Source organism: Scardinius erythrophthalmus (genome assembly GCF_964197995.2).
Source record: "Scardinius erythrophthalmus genome assembly, chromosome: 3".
Lineage (NCBI taxonomy): Eukaryota > Metazoa > Chordata > Actinopteri > Cypriniformes > Leuciscidae > Scardinius > Scardinius erythrophthalmus.
The window spans coordinates 58,736,414-58,756,853 of record NC_138223.1 but is presented as its reverse complement, the minus strand read 5'-3'; the positions used below and the strand labels follow the sequence as shown (position 1 = coordinate 58,756,853).

Here is a 20,440-nt window from a genome sequence, read left to right as displayed (position 1 = left end):
TAATGCTGAGTTAACGCCAACATATTTACCATAAATACTAAATGTCACGTGACGTTCTGCTCGGAGCATCACGTCCTCAACTGGGAATCACGCGTTTTTAAGGCAACACTATCAACAATCTTCAGTGGTCAGGTGGTACAAGTTGGAGTTCTCAGAAAATTCACTTTTTTTCAAGTTGTAATTAGGAGCTCCCCGAGGACGTGAATGCTTTTTACAAGTTGGAATCTGGTAATTACGACCTGGCGTAGTTGCGTATCATTAATAAAGTCTCATGATGTGTCTGTTTGTAGATGTCTATGTACGATCCATCGAGCGGCTCCAGCAGGCCCATCACTGCGGTGGCCTGGGCTTCTAACGCCACCACCTGCCCCAGTCATTTCAGCCTGGTAACCATGACAACCACTCACACTTGCGGTCGCATGGCCATATGATGTCACTAACCACGTGCATGTATGTTTAGATCAGTCAGACGGAAGATGGAGGCTCCGCTAACTTCATCCGGGGGTTTGCGATGAAGTCGGGATACTTCCTGTGTTACACTAAGGTGAGATGCATTACAGGGTCCTATAATGCCCCTTTTCACAAAATGTAAAATAAGTCTCTGATGTCCCCAGAGTGTGTGTGTGTGAAGTTTTAGCTCAAAATACCCAACAGATAATTTTTTATAGCATGTTAAAGTTGTCACTTTTTGAGGGTGAGCAAAAACGTGTCGTTTTGTGTCTGTCCCTTTAAATGCAAATGAACTGCTGCTCCCGGCACAGAGGGCGGAGCTTCAAGAGCTTTTGTGTGTGTGTGTAAGCAGCTCCGATTACCTCACATATATGAACTGAAAATGAATAAATAAATGTGAAAAGACGGATGCAACAGCTTGACCTCTTCTCAACAAGGACTGCGTGTTCCTAGGTGCGGGGTTTATGTAAATTTAAGGGTTTGTGATGTCACTAACCCGTGAAGAAGCTCATTGTAGTCTCTACTAGCTGTTTGTTGTAGTCCTTAAAAAGCATTTCTTTAAAAGCAAATATCTCCCTTTGCTTTGAACTTTGAACGTTGTGAATTTGCAGATGTTGTTTATACTCAAACAGCAACATTACACACTAACTAAAGTTAGAAAAGTCAAATCATAATCAACAGTCTCGTTCTCGTCTGCCTCCGTCTCATAGGATCTGTCCGGTGGGATGGTCGTGGCGGATGCGCTGTTGATGTCGGATAAAGAGACGATTCCTCACGGTTACTGTTACATCCCAGAATACCTGGAGCCCAGTAAGACGGTTCACTGGACAGATCTGCTTCTCCTGACCTTCTGACGTGCAGTGGAAGAGTTAACCTGTGTGTGTGTGTGTGTGTGTGTGTGTGTGTGTGTGTGTGTGTGTAGAGGCGTCTGTGGGGAAGAAGAAGCGCATCTGTGTGCGGATGGTTCCAGTGGGCAGCGTTACGATGGCGGTTCTAGATCTCAAACTGACGGCGAAGAACAAGACCATGGTGCAGCAGTACACCTGCCTGGGGTGAGACTCGCTCCATGCTGGCTCGCCACTTTTAAAGGGGCCCTATTATGCTGTTTTAAAGTTTCTTAATGTTGTTTTGGAGTCTCCTACAACATGTTTACATGCATCAAAGGTCAAAAAACTGTTTAATTTTCTCATAATATACATTTGCACATCACCACATTTTCAATGACTCTCAAACGACTCGTCAGATGAATCAATCAATCTAAATCTCGCCTTTCCGTGAGATACTCTGCTCTGATTGGCCAGACAGCTCAGTCTGTTGTGATTGGTTCACGTACAGTGCGCGCTTTGAAAACAAAAACGCCCATTGCCAAAACAACGTCAGCTCTGCAAGTCCTGAGGCTTCCTACACCGAAACGTCGATTTGACCATAGCAATGCGAGCGCGAGTTCGATGATAAAACACTGGAAGAACTGTTATTGAACCCGAACCTCCATCAGCACGACTCGAGCAGGACTCAGAGTTTCTCAGTGATACACTACTCACTTTGAGGGACAATATGAGATGTTGCAACTGCCATTCCTTACCATCAACATTATCAAGTGCATGTCCATCAACAAACCCATTATTTTACTTGTACTAATTTATTTACAGAGTATTTTTCTAATTTATTGCGGTGAATACGTGGAAACTGTATCAATAACAGTGCACACATTAGCCGAGCTCTAGCGTGAATGACTGATGAAACATAAACTTTGGTAAAACAAATCTTGCTCCATGCTTAATCTTTCCTCAAATTAGTGAGAACGACAGACAATCTGCATTAATAGACACAGTTTTAGGTAATAGTGGCCCACAACTGATCAGAAGAAGTATTTCAGTAAGACAGTGATAACGTGAGTTAGCCAGATAGCAGGAGACCTACACAATATAAAACTCAAAACTAAGTATTTTGAACACCATCTTTCAAGAGCAAGCGGTGTGTGAATCCTGCATTGAACTCTGAGATTTGAGCAGTCATCAGTGAAATAAAGGGAACACAGCAAGAGTTTAGGATTACACTGCTGTGATATCGTGGTAAAGATGAACTTTAACCTCTGATTCTTCTCAGCTGCAGTGTTTGAAGTTCAAGTTTTCCCTGGTGTCTGCGCGCAATATGCTAATGTTTCGCCTTGACGTCACAACGAAACGGCTTATGACTCGTTTGAAAAACATTGGCTCAGAGTCGCCTCTTACTTTTGAAAGACAAAACGGTGCACTTTCAGATTTACAACTTTGCAGGATGTTTTCATTCACTCAGAGCTGTTACACACTACATGAAAGGTCATTTTCAAAAATCCATAATTGGGGCCCTTTAATATCAGACCTTTCATCATAAGTTTCTTATATCAGACGTTTCACAGTCAGAACGCGACCCGGGTGTTTTTATATGAATGTGTCTGAAGTGAACTGACTGTCTTTAGAAAAGTTTCGATGTAATTTTCATTTAATCTTTCCTTCTCTCTCCTGATAAAGCGGTGTTTATGAGCCGTTACTGTGGAAACCGCTGTTTCTGCCGCTCCTGCAGCGCCTCCTGCTGGTGCTCTTTATAAACACTGCAAACCTGTATTAATACTAGTGTGGAATTATTCTAAAATATTCACTCATGACAGTAAAATAGGGCATTCTGAGTCAATCTACTGCAGTATCTCTTCTCTCACTCAGTAGAAAATGTGGTTAACACCCAGACATGCTTGAAAAAAAACCCGCCATATACCGTGAATTTTGAAAAATACAGTAATATAAATGTTTGGTTCTACGGCCCAGCACTATCAGACGCTCCATTCAGCCGTTAAGTGTTTGTTTGTCTGTGTGTGTGCGTCAGGGACATGAATGGCTTCGTGGTGTGGTGTCTGAAGGGCCCGTTCTCCAGCCCGGTGCCCCAGGCCAAGCCTCGCAGTGTCAGTCTGGACCTGCGCAGCCTCTCCCTGGATGGACCCGGACCCCCCCAGCCGCTCAAACCCAGGTACCATCACATCAGCGAGAACACTGGAGTCTGTTGGTGAGGTGTGTGAGACTCCAGTGTTTGTGTGATTTGACTGCTAAATCAGGCTGATGCAAATCAGCTGTGTGTGGAGAGCAGCGCTTAGAGTCAGAATCCCCAGCTGCTCTCCGCCACTGCGTCTTTACAGTGTTCTGTGTTTGATCTCACTGTAGTCTAGTGCTGACTGAAGAGCTGCAGCCTCACGGTCTTCACGCTGGTCGCTAGGGTGTTGCTATAAGGTTTCTCGGGTGTTTGGGGTTGATGTGTAGTTTCTAGATAATTCAGGGTGGTTGCTAGGGTGTTGCTATTTGGGATTTTGGGTGATTGATAGGGTATTGCTTTGTAGTTTCTAGGATGTTCAGGCTGGTTGCTAGGGTGTTGCTATATGGGTTTTAGGGTGATTGATGGGGTGTTGCTGTGTAGTTTCTAGATAATTCAGGCTGTTGCTAGGGTGTTGTTATGTGGGTTTTAGGGTGACTGATAGGGTGTTGCTGTGTAGGTTCTAGATAATTTAGATAATTCAGGGTGTTGCTAGGGTGTTGTTTTGTGGGTTTTAGGGTGATTGATAGGGTGTTGCTGTGTAGTTTGTAGGATGTTCAGGCTGGTTGCTAGGGTGTTGCTACTTGGGTTTTAGGGTGATTGATAGGGTGTTGCTGTGTAGTTTCTAGATAATTCAGGGTGTTGCTAGGGTGTTGTTATGTGGGTTTTAGGGTGATTGATAGGGTGTTGCTGTGTAGTTTGTAGGATGTTCAGGCTGGTTGCTAGGGTGTTGCTACTTGGGTTTTAGGGTGATTGATAGGGTGTTGCTGTGTAGTTTCTAGATAATTCAGGGTGTTGCTAGGGTGTTGTTATGTGGGTTTTATGGTGATTGATGGGGTTTTGCTGTGTAGGTTCTAGATCATTCAAGTTGGTTGCTAGGGTGTTGTTATGTGGGTTTTAGGGGGATTGATAGGGTGTTGCTGTGTAGGTTCTAGATAATTCAGGGTGTTGCTAGGGTGTTGTTATGTGGGTTTTAGGGTGATTGATAGGTCGTTGCTGTGTAGGTTCTAGATCATTCAGGTTGGTTGCTAGGGTGTTGTTATGTGGGTTTTATGGTGATTGATAGGGTTTTGCTGTGTAGGTTCTAGATCATTCAGGTTGGTTGCTAGGGTGTTGTTATGTGGGTTTTAGGGTGATTGATAGGGTGTTGCTGTGTAGGTTCTAGATCATTCAGGTTGGTTGCTAGGGTGTTGTTATGTGGGTTTTTGGGTGATTGATAGGGTGTTGCTGTGTAGGTTCTAGATCATTCAGGTTGGTTGCTAGGGTGTTGTTATGTGGGTTTTAGGGTGAATGATAGGTCGTTGCTGTGTAGGTTCTAGATCATTCAGGTTGGTTGCTAGGGTGTTGTTATGTGGGTTTTAGGGTGATAGATGGGGTGTTGCTGTGTAGGTTCTAGAGTGTTTAGGCTGTTGCTATGTGGTTCCTTGGGTGGTTTTCTCTCTGACTGTCTGTCTCCATAGCAACGCTCCCGATATCCCACCGAAAGTCAGCCGTCGGCGCAGTAAGCTTGACATGAGCAAGCCGACAGAGGGAGTGTACGACAGCGGTAACCATAGCAACATCTATGGTATCACAGGTACAGCAACAGGCAAACTTACTTCATCATCCTTTCAATCTGTTTCCCGTGTACATCATCACATAGAGCCATCAAGTTCATGCATTATTATTCTTGAAGTCACTAATAATGGTTCATCATTCATACTTAGATTTCCTAATATAAATCACATGTGGTATGAGTAAAAACACGTCAGTCACTCTTGTTTGTCTATTCTCTCAGCGATGGATGGTGTTCCTTTCACTCTACACCCCAAGTTTGAGTCTCAGTCAAACACAAAGGTCAGAGGTCACTGCATCACTCATTTACATGCAATCATCTGGTCATTATGGCACAGTAAAAAAGTACAGGAAATTATTTTATTTATATGTAAATGACTTATGAAAGAGTTGCTAGTTGTTACAGAATTTAGCTCGGGGAATCCTGAAAAAAAATATTATACATGACATGCATACATCTCTGACCATGGCATGCTTTCATTAACCAATCATAATCAAGTGACCAATGACAGCTTGCTGAACAGTGATGTGTGTGTGTGTGTGTGTGTCAGGTGTCTGTGATCACACTGAGTGACATCCGAATCAAATCAGTGCAGGACATCGAGAACGAGGTGAGGTCCTGTGCAACACTTCATTGAGTTCATCATTGTGATAATAAGACATTATTCTCATTGTACGATTGTAGCACATGATGATGTTTGTCTCTGGCTCTGCTGAGGACTTTTATTTTGAAGCCTGTGTGTGTGTTGGTGTATGTGTGTGGCTGAGCAGAAGTGAATCTCAGATGTTTCTCCACAGTATAACTACACGTTTGCAGTGGAGGAACAGGCAGCGAAGAGAATCCGTCCGTCCGTGTCCTGAACGCTTCCCTCGTTTCTTCACATCAGCTCTGACCTATGCAATCACACCGTGAAATTATGGTTCTTGCTGGTTTTATGATCATGTCTTTCTCGCACTACTGGTTCTGGCGGTTCTCGTTCTCTGTTTCTTGTCTGGGTTTGTTAAACATGAAGGATTTTCTGCATGCAAACACAATATGTAGATGTGTTTGTGTATGTTACAGTTTCGTGTGTTTCTGCGAAACACTAACAAGCGAATCAAAGTCCATCTCGACAGAGATATGTTATATTATGAGGCCAAAATGATTTGGGATTTTGAGCTGTAGTTTAGTATTTAAACAGTGTATTTACACTTCTTTATTTATCTCATAAAGTGTACGTTTAAGAAGTGTGGGGACCAAAAATGCTCTTGTATTCTCTGAATCACTCTTTTGTCTGTTTAAATGCTCTTTTATATATCAGATGGTGCTCTGTGAGATAGTCTTTTTACTTGCTCTGCGGAAATTCTGTCTATTTTGTGGAGTTTTAATAAAAATTATTTATAAAATCAAATTTTGGCTGAATACACTTGTAGGTTTACACAAAGGAAATTAAATGTTAAGTCATTTTCTGTACAAATTGTACGTTGAGACTACCAGTTCATATTTTTCCTTTTAATTGTTAATATTAATTTTCTATACCAACACAAATGTGTTATTTTAAGGATCATAATGATTATAAAGCAAGCGTGACCCCAGTAAATCAGTTCTTCAATCCATTAAAAACTGCAACAAATGTGATTATATCATGTTGCTTTATCCAACATATAAATGAAACCATAGACATTATAAATGTATTTATTATGTCTATAAATGAAACAACTGAAGCACCTAATGCTGATTATCACCTATTTTAAACGCAACAGTTAAATCCCAGACAGTGAAATACACACTTTTATTTTGAAATAATTAATGCTGTTTCCGGCCGCTGGAAGTCGATCATTGGTTCGTTCACACGTCAATCATGTGGTCACGCCCCTCAGTGGGCGGAGTCTGCGCGGCCTGATACTGGCCTGACCGCCTCGCTTTCAGTCACACCTACACTGAACACTGCAGCAGGATGGACCGAGGATATTCTTCAGGTTAGTGATTTAATCTTTTTTTTCACTTTAAATAAGCATCTCTCTGTGTTTAATGTAATCGTTTGTATGCTGGCATCATGTATTACTCTGTATTTGAGAAACGCAGTTCGATGATTCGCGGTGTGCGTGAAATGGCGCAGGTCGAAATGAAGCGGAAAAAACATTTTAATCATTCATACAGATCTTATTAATCCGGTCGTTTCCTTGTGTGTAAGTATTTACATTTTAAAGTGTAGTTTCATCGATTGTTATCAATGTCGACGTAAATCCCATTGTTATTGTCTGCTTGCGGAAGCGCGCACAGGAACGCGCGTTTCGAAACACGAACGATTAACGCATTGTTAAATCGATCCAACTAATAATGTTTTTTTCTTGTGAGGGATTTTCTGCTGTGAAATGTTTTACACGAGGCCCGATTGCTCGAGTTCACGCGCAGCGATAAATTCTGCAGTTTAGCTTCTAAAATGGCGAATCGAAAGAGAAGAATCGCCATATTTTCTCGCTGCACGTTCATTAAATAGACACTGAGTGCTGGATCGGTGAAATGGGGGCGTTTAGTTTTAAAATGGCTGCCGTGTCCGTTCTCTATTGTTCGATTATTCGGTTGATTGTTTGGATATCAGTGTTAATCTACAGGATTTACAGTTATTTGAGTGTACTGCCGTCTAATAAGACCTCATGCTATTGTTCTTTTGTGACTTTAAATTAGTGTTTAGTGTACCTGCGTAAGTTCATCTCTATACGCTTTCTCTCGGGAAAACAGACAGAATTATAGTTGACATCATCATGTCTAAAGAGTCAGGTTTACATTTCTGTCCAGTCAAATGTTATTTTGAGTGAATGCCCCGCCCCCTAATTACACTGGCCTGGCCAGTTTTAAGCGTTCAAGCTAACAGACTTTTACTTGATAAAAGAGTCTCAATCAGAGACCGGAGGACATCGAGTTTATCATGAAGATCATTTAGAGGACTCGAATATGATACAGTAGGGTTATCAGCTTTTGGAAGTGTGACGACATCTTAGTGTATAAATTGTAGGGATGCGCGATATATATTGGCCACCATATCGGTATCGGCTGATATATGCTCATTTTGAATGTTATCGTTATGGTCCCGATAAGATAATTTGGCCTATATATTAAAGCCGATAAGTAATGTATAATTTCCTCCAGCCGGGATGCTTCAGATGCGCACTGTTCAACATTGTTTCTGAATTGCTTGAAATATGATTCGAATCACTTCAAAAAGGAAAATACGGTAAAGTCCAACACACGTCTGTCATATCGGCTGCATACAATTATAACGAGATATAGGCTAGTATATAAAATTGTGTGCGTAGGACATGGATTTTAATGGTGAGACTTTTGTTTTTGTAATCAGGCTCTCAAATTATATAGAAATTGATTTAGAATTATCGCCCTATATATATCGGTTATCGGCTTTCAAATATAAAGAATTATCAGTTATCGGCTTGAATGTTCATGTCTCTGCATCTCTAATACTTTGAGATGAGTTTGGGATGTGTGCTGTGCATCATGTAGGCTATGTTTGTAATCTGGTCAGGATTCTCTGGATGGGGAGGATCAGGAGGAGGAGGAGGAGGATCGTCCCGAGGTGAGACACGCTTTAGTTTACATGCATTAATACAGCAGAATCATGTAGGGCTGGGTATCCATTCAGATGTTCGGTTCGATTTGCAAGCTCTGAATTCAATTCTCGATTCGACTCAATGAATATAGATTTAATACTAATCCTATATTTATAAAATTATTAATCGAGAAATCGATTTTTTTGCCCAGCCCTAGAATCATGTGTGTTGTGTCTTCATGATGTGTCTCTGTTCTGGCTCAGGCTCGGGCAGCTACGACATGTACGGCTATAAGGACTCGATGTCGGGGGGCAGCGGGGGGTTCGGGGGCAGCGGGGGGTACGGCTCCAGCGAGCGCATGAAGAGAGGTCTCTCAGGGGGATCTCTGCTGTCCTCCGGCGCCACCGCAGACGCTGTCATCGCCAAGATCAACCAGCGCCTGGACATGCTCACGCAGCTGGAGGGGGGCATGAAGAGCAGCACCCGGGAGAGGTACACACACACACACAACCACCCATGCATGTCTACGGGTGCAGGGGTTATGCTTTTTTGCGTATTAAAATGTTGTATGCAATACAATTTCACTCTCACAATAGTTCAGATCTATTATTTTCTCATGTCGCACTAGTTTGTCTGATAACAATTGGTGATAATTTACTGTAAATTTGGACAAGATCCTGTCTAGATGTCGTCTTGTAGGCTAGTCAGGGTAGATGCCATATTGCGTATTTTGCACATGAAACCGAGGCTGTGAGCGGAAAGACGTTCAGTCTGTTTAACTATCGTGACACGTTTGCTCACCTGAACGAAATGTTTCTCAAGCAAGCATCATATCATCATATTAGAGTGATTTCTGAAGGATCATGTGACACTGAAGACTGGAGTAATGATGCTGAAAACTGAGCTTTGATCACAGGAATAAATTACACTTTACTATATATTCACATAGAAAACAGCTGGTTTACATTTATAATAATATTTCACTGTTTTACTGTATTTCTGATTAAATAAACGCAGCCTTGGTGAGTAGAAGGGACTCTAGTTTACATCTTCCCCTCAGAAGTTTTTATAAAAAGGTAAATGTGGTGTCTACCCCTGAGGAAGTTGCTTTTAATGATTATGCTCAGTTCTTGGTGAACACACTTATTAACGCAGTTGCCGTTCTTTTAAATGCCCTCCTGACCATTTGAACACACACAAAAACCTGTTTCATGTTCAGACGGCCCTCACAGATCTAGCGTTCCAGTTAATGCTAATGACGCCCTCACAGAGCCCAGAAGTCCAGAAAACAGCTGTTTTACATTGGAGTAATCTTTCACTGTTTTTACAGTATTCTTGATCAAATGAACACAGCCTTGGTCAGCAGAAGAGACTCTTGAACGCTAATGTACATCTTACATTGATCATAAAGTTAAATGTGGCGTCTACCCCGTGGAAGCTGTTTTTTGTAATGATTTGCTGTCTACGGTAATGCTCAATTCTTGGCTAAAACACTTAAAAAGCAGTTGCCTTTCTTTTAAAATGCCCTCCTGACCATTTGAACACACAAAAACCCATTTCATGTTCAGACGTCCAGATCTAGCGTCCCAGATAATGCTAACGATGCCCTCACAGACCCCTAGAAGTCCCTGCTATCTCACTGTTTCCACCTCGTTGCCTTATATGTCCATCTGTGCAACCAGTCATTCTGAAGCTTTTCCACAGCCTTCCCACAATGCACCTGAGAAACAAACAACGTGGCTGTGGAAGGGCTTGAGTTTGTTTGTCATCTGAGAGCTCATGATGAAAATGCAGCCGATGGTCGGTCCCCCGCTTGACCTTTGCTCTGCGCCTCCCTCCTTCTGCAGGTTTGACCAATACGAGTCTTTCGACTCGCGCTCCGCCTCCCTCGGCCCCCGAGATCTCTACAGATCCGGTAGCTTTGGGTACAGCGACTCCCGGGGCGACATGATGGCCCAGCGCGGAGGCGTGGCCTTTGGGGTCATGGGCGGAGCTGGAGGGGGCGGGTCCAGCTTTGACGGATTCGGATCTGCCAAAATGCGGTCGAATCGAGACTCCGCCTTCTCGGGCTCCGGCTGGGGGGCGGGGCAAAGATCCCCGCGAAGGGGCGGAGCTTCAGGAGGGCGCGGCTACAGCCGCAGGCAGGACTCCTCCTCCTCCGGAAGTGGGCGGGGCGGAGGCCAAGGCCACTCCCCCGCGGGGCGAGGAAAGCTGCCCTCGCTGCTGGCCAACCGCATGTACCCTGACAGCGGGGCCTTCCAGTCCCAGCGCGGGCCCCAGGACTTCCGGAGCTTCGGAGGGGGCCCGAGGGCCAACCGGCAGCGCGGCCGCAAGAGACCCCTGAACCGAGTAAGTACCTCCCACTCCCTGCGGGGGGGCGGGGCTGAGATATCAGCAGAGCCAATCAAGCGCATTCATCCCACCAAACAACCCCTGGAGGAGCCCCAGCCTGCCCACATTTGACCTTTGACCTCTTAGTTACACACTGGAGGATAATTGTAAAGAGTCACATGATTACAGGGCGGTGATAATGGGTGTGTTAAAGGGATAGTTCACGTTTAAAAAAACGCTAGGTGTGTTCGACTTCGACGAGGAGTTATAAAACGTTACCTTTTGGTTCTTGTAACGATGTAGAAGCATTTTTATCGTAGCATCAAATACACAACAGTAACGCTTTTTATTCAACACTTATGTTCTGCCCTTATCCTTCCCTCGGGTCTTTTTTGACTTTGAGTTAAAAACCAAGACGTGAAGTCAGACACATTCTGCTTCTTGATTTATTTTTTTATTTATTTATTTTTTATCATAGATAAAATGTCAAATGCACAGATGTTTGCAACAGTAACGCTTTTTATTCAATACTTTATGTACTGCCCTCATCCTTCCCTCGGGTCCCTTTTGTCGCACTTGAACCACGAATGCACAAAACAAATTCAATGGATTCAAGGTGGTTTGTGGTCGAAATTTAAAAAAGTAACACATCCTTCCCTCTCGGGTCAATTTGACCCCCTTAGGAATGAATGCCAGGAATGCTTTAGTACACATAGAAAAACCTAAAAATGCTCAAAATAGAAACTAGAAATGCTAAAACTTCAGCAAAACTGATTTTATAATGTCTACATGTGTATCTGAATGCCTACTGAAGTGAACCAGCTTTAGGACCCAGAGCAACAGCTCGTTTACTCCATATAGAGCTATAAGGCCATCTAGAGTTATGAAATATCATCTTATAATATTATTTTCCTCAAGAGGTCGGCAAATACACCCAATGTAAGATATTAAATTAAAAGAATTAAGAATTAAAAGGTTTATGCTTGCATTTGGTATTTAAGTTGAAATAATGTGAAGAATGTGCTTAAATTACTATTTTTTTTATCAATTATTTATTGATCAAATCTAGTAATTTAATGGTAAATAAAAAAAATTGCATTAAAAAACAGAAAAAATATTATCAAAGTGAAATAAAATAAGCTTTCTGGACAAAAAAAAGTAAGTATAATTTTAGGGCTTCGGGTCATTTTGACCCGCGAGGGAAAGATGTGTTACAAAGTGCGAGGGAAGGATGATGAAAAGTTCAGCATGAGCCTAAACTATTAACTATTTAAATGCCGAATAGTCGGGATCTATATTTTTGATCAGTTTGATAAATATGACGCTATACACACAGCCGACAGCTCTTGAACTGCGCTCGCGGTTGTTCGATAGCAACAGTCACGTGGCGTCGCGTGTCAAAGTCGAACACACCTGTTGTAGATCCTCTCATCATTGACTCACCTTCATGACTACACACACGCACATGACCTCAGATCTCATTTGCATATGTGATGATGTCACTCAGCAGGTGAAGTCCCAGCGCGACGGACAGAAGAAGCGGAAACAGACCCTGAGCACCACCGACGAGCCCGAGTCCAAGATGGGCAAAACCGAGACCGCGAGGGAGAGGAGGGCCACCGGTACGAGCACTCCCGTGTCCCATGAGGCCTTCTGATCTCCTGCTTCCTCTGTGTGTGTGTGTGTGTGTTCATAATTGTGTTGTGTTTCAGAAGCCGCCACTGAAGAACACAGGCGGGATTCGGAGGAGGCGAGCGAAGCTGTCGCTGCTGTACGTTCACCTTTATTTCAGTTGTCTGTGAGTTTGCTAATGTCATTGACCGTTGCAGAAACACAACTAACGCTTCTCTCTGCTCTTCAGGACTCCAGAGCAGAAGATGGAGGAGAGAGTGCTGGTGCGTCTCCTGCATTTATTTAATGGAATAAATATGTCAATTGAATATAAATTTCAGTGCATAAATATGTGCCCGCCCCGCTCTCCTAAGATATTATCAGCCATAAAAAAATCCATATCAGTCAGCCACAGTTTTTTTTAACACTCTAGTGGACAAATGTAACGAGAACTAGCTGTTCTGATCCCAGTTCTTCCTCTAATTTAACCCAAATTCTAATATTAAAGTTAAATGCCTTAACTTTGAAAAGTTAAATGACTAAATGACTTAAATGACTTAACTTTGACTTTAAGTTGACGCTCATGGTGTTTGGATGTGACGTGTCTTTCTCTCTCTCATTAGCAACATCCAATCAGGACGAGGGAGCTCAGGCCAAGGCGAAGCAGACTCCACCCCCTGCATCAAAAATCAGGAAGAGGAGGGGCTTCTTTGAAAGGTCAGGGGTCAAAGTGTCCGCTCACAGGTCAGGTTCTTTGCTGTCCGTGTAAGGCGTGTGTTCTGGGGTGTGTGAGGCTCACGTGTGTGCGCTCGTCCCCAGGGTGACGTTCGCCTGCTCCGTCTGCAAGTTTCGCTCCTTCTACAGCGAGGACATGGACGCCCACCTGGAGAGCAAGTTCCACAAGGACCATTTCAGGTTCCTGTCCAATCAGCTGTCCAAGCCCACCACCGACTTCCTGCAGGTGCGGGCGCTTCCCTTAACGGCCTCATCGGCGCATTAGTCTTTCAGTTCTGTTTTTTTATCATTTTGCCTGTGTTAAAGGTGCGTATTTAGGAGGATCTGTTGACAGAAATGCCATATCATAAACATAACTATGTTTTCAGTGGTGTATAAAGACCTTACATAATGAAACGTTGTGTGTTTATGAGCTTAGAATGAGCCGTTTCTCTCTACACATTCAGGTGTTGTTTTTTTGGATTTTTTTTTTTGTCTGTTAATGCCAACTGCATACATTTTGGCACAGGTGTGTATTGTTATTATAATTTTACTATTTCACCTCTATTTCCTTTAAAAAAAATCTATTTTGCACTAGAAACACAAAATAGCTCCTCTCAGGATCTTAAGGACAAAAATTTCCCAATTTAAACTGCAATGTTTAATCCCAAGCCATTTAAAGGTGCAGTGTGTAAGTTTAGCAGCATCTAGTGGTGAGGTTGTGAACTGCAGCCAACAGAAGTTACGGTGGCCGACAGGAAGTGATGTCGCCGTCTGAGACAGCAGACAGTAGCCAGTTAAACAGTGAGGATTCTTTACAAAGATTAAGAAATTAGGTCTACTTAATTACTCAGTAAAGCGATGTTATTGCGAATATTGTCACCTGTTCATCATTGTGTCAGTGTTTTACTCGCTAACTTTAGCTTAAGCTTCTTTACACGAAGAACAACCCTGACGAAACGCGTTTGTCCGCTTAGGGCCACTGTAGAAACATGTCGATGTAAGCAGACCCGCGGTGTGTGTAGAGAGAAATGCCTCGTTCTAAGCTAATAAACACACAACGGTTCATTAAGTAAGGTCTTTACACACCACTGAAAACATAGTTATTAATATGATATTGCATTTCTGTCAACAGATCTTCTTAAACATTACACACTGCACCTTTAACTATAAAATGATGCAGTATTTCTTAATAGGCTTTCATTTAAAAACAGATGTTGCCATTTTCTCAGGTTTGGCCTATAAAGCAAACACTCGCTTTATTCCTGTTTTCTGCTGATACATATTTTAGAGCCAGTTGGATAAATTATTCAGCTATAATTGTGTGTGTGTGTGTGTGTGTGTGTGTGTGGATGTCAGAGTGTGGTTTGTATGTGTGTAATAAAAAGAACGTGTGCCTGTAATATTTGAGAGGGAGAAACTCAGTCAGTGTGTCCCAGTGGAGCTTCACTGGCTCCTAATGGGGAAACGTTCGGCTCATTTCTGGAGACTTCAACCTCAGATTTGGAACACAACTTGTTTAGATTTATGGCTTTGTTTTTCTTGCAGATTCAGAGTTCAACATGTTTCATAAAATATATATTTATTTTTTACTTTTTAAACTTGTTTTATAGGAGTATCTGAACAATAAGTTCAGGAAGACGGAGCAGCGAGTGAATCAGATGGAGAACCACAGCGCCACCATCTGTCAGGTGTTCAAAGACCAGGATCTGACACGAGGTACCGGGATCTGCCTAGAAGCTCTCATGATGTCATTTCCTGTCATAGTTCATTATGCTGTGTGTCGAAGCAGCATGTGTGTCCTCAGGTTGCTGATGCACAGATGCAGATTTATGCACTAGTGTAACCCAGTTGTCCTTGCATGCACATTAGGGAAATTGTATTTTATTTAAGAACAATTGTTTCAAAAGTAAATGTCATTTAAAAGACGGTTGGATTGATTATATTGGCTTATTGCGCCCTCTTGTGGGCACAGGAGACAATACAGCACTGTTTTCCTCCAGTATTGCCTTTAGGATTTGAAAATAATTAACATTTTGCTAATATTTAAGAAATAAATTTGAATTGAGCTTGTCAGCCATTGTGCCCGCCCTGCTGGCCTGAAGCTCATGATGTCACTTCCTGTGTAGATCTGGGCATGGAGCACTTCATGAAGAAGGTGGAGGCGGCTCACTGCGCGGCGTGTGACGTGTTCATCCCCATGCAGTACATGCTGATCCAGAAACACCTCAAGTCCTCGGACCACAACTACAACCGCAAGGTACCGACCGCATCCGATCGGTGTGTTGAGCTCCTGGAGAGATGCTGGTCTGACCCGTGTGTGTGTGTGTGTCAGGGTATGATGGAGCAGTCCAAGAGGGCGAGTCTGTCTGTGGCGCGCAGCATCCTCAACCACAAGGTCATCGGCAAGAAGCTGGAGAGCTACCTGAAGGTTCGTCTCATACTCTTACTCGTCAGTCATGAAGCCATATTTAGTCATTTTTCTGTTTTTAACGATGTCACATCTTTGGTACTTTGTTTGGTAGACTGTTTTATAGCCATTTCCCCTTTAATATTTAAGCATTTTTCCTGAAGATATCGGTTTCTACTGTTTTGTGTACTTTATTATTCCAGTCAACTTGTTGTCTCCACTCCTCAGCATATTAAACTACACAAACCTTCATTTTAATTAAGTTTTTAATTTAGATTTGTTTAATGACTTGAGAACTCAATTTGAGAACATTCAGCTTTGTCCATTTATTTTGCCTATTGTTAAAATAATTTTTTCTGCTGCTGTTGTAAAAGTAAAAAAAACAAGATGTTTTTATTATTATTTGCAAATAATTATCAAGAAATGGCAAGTTACTCAACTATTGAGTGGGGATGCACCGATATGAACATTTTGGTTTACGCCGTTAACCGAAAATTCTTTATATTTAAACGCCGATTAAATCTAAATCCAAATTTGTATATAATTTTTTAAAGCCTGATTACAAAAAATTAAAGTTTCAGCATTAAAAGTAGGGGAGAGCCGGGACAGCTGAAACACTTTTCAGATTAACATTGTTTTCTAAGATAAGGTTACAGATAGATTGTTTTATTTGCCTGAGTGGGAAACACAGGGGTTGGACGGATGAAACTACAGTTTAAACGGCAACTATTCATCTAATGCTTGTTTTTGTGAACAACACCTGACAAGTAACTTATGTACATATTATTACAAACATATTTTGTAATTTATTTTAATTTAAAGGTTCATATTAACCATTTTTGTTCTGTCGCCCAATAAACAATAGGCGATAAGCCTATGCGCGTTTTGTACTCTTTCTAATAGGCTATATTGGCGAAGACAGACAAAACCAATTACAATTCATTTTCTTACATTTCTTCCTTGAGTCATATTGAGTGTTTGCTAGTTGAATAGCCTGTTAAAATGAAGAAAACGAGGTCGACCAGAAGACGATAAATGAAATGTATTGAAGATTGGACAATTGATGATTATTAAAGAGATAACATGTGTTGCGTAATTGAAAATGAATTTGCATTAAAAGAAACACTAAAGGCGAGACGCGGCAGGCAAAAACATCAGGGTTTTTTTACTGGTCAATTTTGAGGTTTTTGGATATTTGTCTTCAGTAACATGTCGTCTTTCAGACTTGTGATGAAATAAAGTCAAAAATACACATTTAGATCTTTATTTTACTACACTTTGTCTGTTTGTGTCTGTAGATTTCTCATAAATTCAACAAAAGTTGGCGTCGTAAATCACTAATTGTTAATAACTAATTGTTACATTATGAAAAACATAACATTTTATGTTTTATGATTTTATGTGCTGACAACCTCTGCCTTGTTCACATTCTTGCACATGGGGATTCAAAAGAGAACTTTTGTTTTCCTCTTTAATTTAGGTATGATAGAACTGTTGCAATTATTTATTTTGACAACTAATATAGAAAGTTAAACTTTTTTATTTATTTTTTGACTACCTCAGAATTGGTTGAGGAGTTCATTGACTATATAAAACGCATTCATCTTTGGACTACAGTAGTTATCTATTTAATTGATTTTAATATGAGGTGGTGGGTAATAATAAAAAATATATAAAATTCACTCAGTATTCCATGATTCCTAATTCACTACTATTACAATTAAATACAAATTAACTGTATTCAGTTGTGTAGGCACTAAAACAGTCCAATACATTAGTCAAATTATTTTTTATGATAAAATAATTAAGATTTCTGTGCCACCCCGGACTGGTTGCTGGCCCTTGCCTGGCCACCCCTATGAAAAAACCCATCATGTTGATCAGTGCACATCTTATTTATCCGCTTTAATATATCGGACAAATTCTCCTGCCGGGTCGATATTGAGATGTATAATATTGGCCAATACTGATGGTGGCCGATATATCATGCATCCCTACTATTGAGTTAAGCGTGAAATTAAAGTAGAAGTACTTACAAAATAAATTTTTTTCATTGTAGCGTTTGAGTGTTAATTTAGCATTTTGTTCAACTGTGCTCAGTACACTCGCTCAGCATGTTTGAGATATTGCTCGATTCGTTCGTTAACGAGTTTCGCTTAATTCGCAGGGCGAAAACCCGTTCAACGGTAACCAGGACGACCAGGATCCCGAGGACTCCATGGTGATGGACGTGTCCGAGGGCGATCTCACCAATGAAAGCCTCAACGAGGTCAAACAGGAGGAGGAGCCGCCTCAGGCAGAGGGGGCGGAGCCTGTAGCAGAAGCCGTGGGAAACGGGGCGGAGAATGACGAGGAAATGAAGATGGAGATGGGCGGAGCCACAGAGGAGGAGGGTGTGGAGGCGGGTGAAGGAGAGGAGGAGGAGGAGGAGGGAGTGGAGGGCGTGGAGGTGGGCGAGGAGGAGGCGGAGCTTGCCGTTAGCACAGACGCAGAAGCGATAGGAGATGCTAACGCCGCCGCCGCCACACCCGTCGAGTAGCCGTCACCTAAACCGCTGATTAGCGTTCGTTTGGAGAGTCAGTTCTACATCCTATTCCTTTGAACTTTATATGAAAACTGACCTTGGGTCAGGGCAGATCTCCCAGAATGCACTCTGCAGCCTGAGGACCAATCAGAATTGACCAGTCGTCTCATTCATCCAATCACAGGATTGCTCCGCCCCCTCTCTACGCCTGTGTCCCGTTCGGTCCGATTAGATACACGCGTGCGTCATGTGACTGTTGATGTGCTATTGAGATGATTTCAGTTTGTCACGTCTTTACACGCTGAAGTAAAACGTTTGATTTCCTTCTCTCTTTTTTCTTTGCTCGTTTTTTTATTTGGTTTTATGGACGTGGCCTGTAGAGATTAAATACTTTAATTTTTCAATTTCCACTCATTGTTTTTCTCTTGTGTTGAGGAAATAAATGTCTGTAAAGTCATCAGTGTGTGAGGGTGTTTTCTGAGCGAGTGTCGATGTTCTGCTGTATATATTCTGCCAGACAGTTTCATTTTGTTACGATGCAACCTGTTTTTTTCAGCTTATTCTAATTTAGTAAAAATACAACATTGACAGGAGTCTCTTTAACGGATATATTGCTCTTTTAAAATCATTCTTTATTAAAAACTGCGTGTTCTAGTGGGTATACAGAGAGACATACATTAAGAGTGACAGCAGGGTACAAATAAAAGGGACAGATGGAAATTAAATGTTTTTATTATATATATATATGTGGTCAAAAACATATGCATGCACACACACACACACGCATCAGCAAACTTTTTCAGAGATCTGGTTTTGTAAGGTAAGTATATGAATTCTTAGGTTACCACTGAAGCATAAACGAGCCATTCTGTCGATGTTTCTGAATACACTAGGCGTATCTTCTATTGTCGTCATTAGTGTTCTCCCGCTCCTGAGTCTGGCAGCCCAGAAGAACCGCTTGCGGGAAAGTTATGAAATTTGGTGCACTGATAGAGCACAGTCTGAACTGTCACCATAGCAAATTTGGAGTCTCTAACTCAATCCCTCTAACATAAACTCACGTTTATGTTAATAACTTGTGAACTATAAGGGATAGAAACAAAATTCTAAAACACAATTTTCCTGGAGCTCAAGACGATTCGACTTGGCCCTGTGTCGTCATTTTCCGTCAACCATTTTGAAGTTTCCGAAAAGCCTATTTTTCTGAACTCGTCCTCGATGGTACGTCTGATTTTCACCAACGTTGGCTCAGATTATCCTTAGACCATCCAGGCAAAAAGTTACGTTTTTTGATGAACCCAACTGTTTGTTGGCATAGTACCATGCTAATTCTAAAGCTGCAACTCTGCAATGCTTTGCCTTATTGACACCAAACTCTATAATATAATATATATATATATATAATATCAGTAGCTATGCCCCAGTTTTGAAGACCGTGGCGAAAGCTGTCCTGATTCAAACGCTCCTTAAAATGCGCTCTTCGTTCGCTGTGAAATGAAGGAGCCAACAGATGCACCCTTCGCTGCCTTGCCTATCCCAGAATTCATTGTGTACTGGTGACAACAGATTTATTTAGAGAAACTGCCAGATTACACTTAAATGTAAGTATTGTGTTTCAATTTACTTGAATAATCTAATGTATGCAATGAAACAAATGAAAAAAATACAATAAAAGTTCAATGTTGACTTGTATGTTACCAACAATTGTTGTTTTTAGTGGTGCTAAATAAATCAAATTGAGCTGAGTTGAGTTAAGAACAACGCAGTTAGCAATAATTTGTTAATATTGTGACAATAAATTTTGTCACTTTAATTTTCCAAATAACCAGTGGTGGAATGTTACGAAATACATTTACTTTGTATCCAAGTATAAATTTGATAAATGCTACTTGTGAGAGAGAATACAGTCACTAACCTCTATAATTGCATCCCTGACGGCTTTAAGTAAAGTGAAAACAGGAAGCAATTTTCTGAAAGTAAATATTAAGAAATCATGAAGATGTGCTCGTCATACATTTTAAGTCGTTTATTTGTAAATGTAACTTATCAACAAACAATTCAAAAAGAGTAAAAAATCTATTTTTTAATGTGACATGCTAGCAGAACACTGCAATGATATGTTTTAAAGTATAATTTCAAACTGCTATAAGCAATAGGATGCATATGTCTGAGATATAGATTTAATAAATCAATTTACCATTCATGCCTTCTAATTAGCCATTAAAGACATAATTGATAACTAA

At 41.4% G+C, this 20,440-nt stretch overlaps 2 protein-coding genes across 4 annotated transcripts in view; both read left to right on the top strand.

Moving 5' to 3' along the window:
• The window catches only part of mvb12a (multivesicular body subunit 12A), a 7,263-nt gene extending 563 nt beyond the window's left edge, over positions 1 to 6,700 (top strand). Inside the window, exons 2-10 of the mRNA XM_081361064.1 lie at positions 291 to 386; positions 461 to 544; positions 1,161 to 1,260; positions 1,373 to 1,502; positions 3,310 to 3,450; positions 4,968 to 5,083; positions 5,285 to 5,343; positions 5,613 to 5,672; positions 5,860 to 6,700. Of these exons, the coding sequence (XP_081217190.1) occupies positions 291 to 386; positions 461 to 544; positions 1,161 to 1,260; positions 1,373 to 1,502; positions 3,310 to 3,450; positions 4,968 to 5,083; positions 5,285 to 5,343; positions 5,613 to 5,672; positions 5,860 to 5,922 (849 nt within the window). The 3' untranslated portion in view covers positions 5,923 to 6,700. The remainder of the gene's footprint in view (positions 1 to 290; positions 387 to 460; positions 545 to 1,160; positions 1,261 to 1,372; positions 1,503 to 3,309; positions 3,451 to 4,967; positions 5,084 to 5,284; positions 5,344 to 5,612; positions 5,673 to 5,859) is intronic.
• A 222-nt stretch (positions 6,701 to 6,922) lies between these two features.
• On the top strand, positions 6,923 to 18,654 carry akap8l (A kinase (PRKA) anchor protein 8-like). Of its 3 annotated transcripts, none has more exons than XM_081361003.1 (13): positions 6,923 to 7,020; positions 8,583 to 8,633; positions 8,871 to 9,099; positions 10,455 to 10,956; positions 12,449 to 12,560; positions 12,651 to 12,709; positions 12,800 to 12,833; positions 13,173 to 13,293; positions 13,369 to 13,510; positions 14,877 to 14,982; positions 15,393 to 15,523; positions 15,599 to 15,694; positions 17,841 to 18,654. In XM_081361003.1, exons 1-13 carry the CDS (start codon positions 6,999 to 7,001, stop codon positions 18,210 to 18,212), a joined length of 1,977 nt encoding a protein of 658 aa, XP_081217129.1. In that variant the 5' UTR covers positions 6,923 to 6,998; the 3' UTR covers positions 18,213 to 18,654. The 3 variants fall into 3 exon arrangements, with proteins under 3 accessions (XP_081217129.1, XP_081217130.1, XP_081217128.1); XM_081361004.1 differs by having other exon boundaries at positions 12,446 to 12,560; positions 13,173 to 13,266; XM_081361002.1 differs by having other exon boundaries at positions 12,446 to 12,560.
• Positions 18,655 to 20,440: the final 1,786 nt, after the last annotated feature.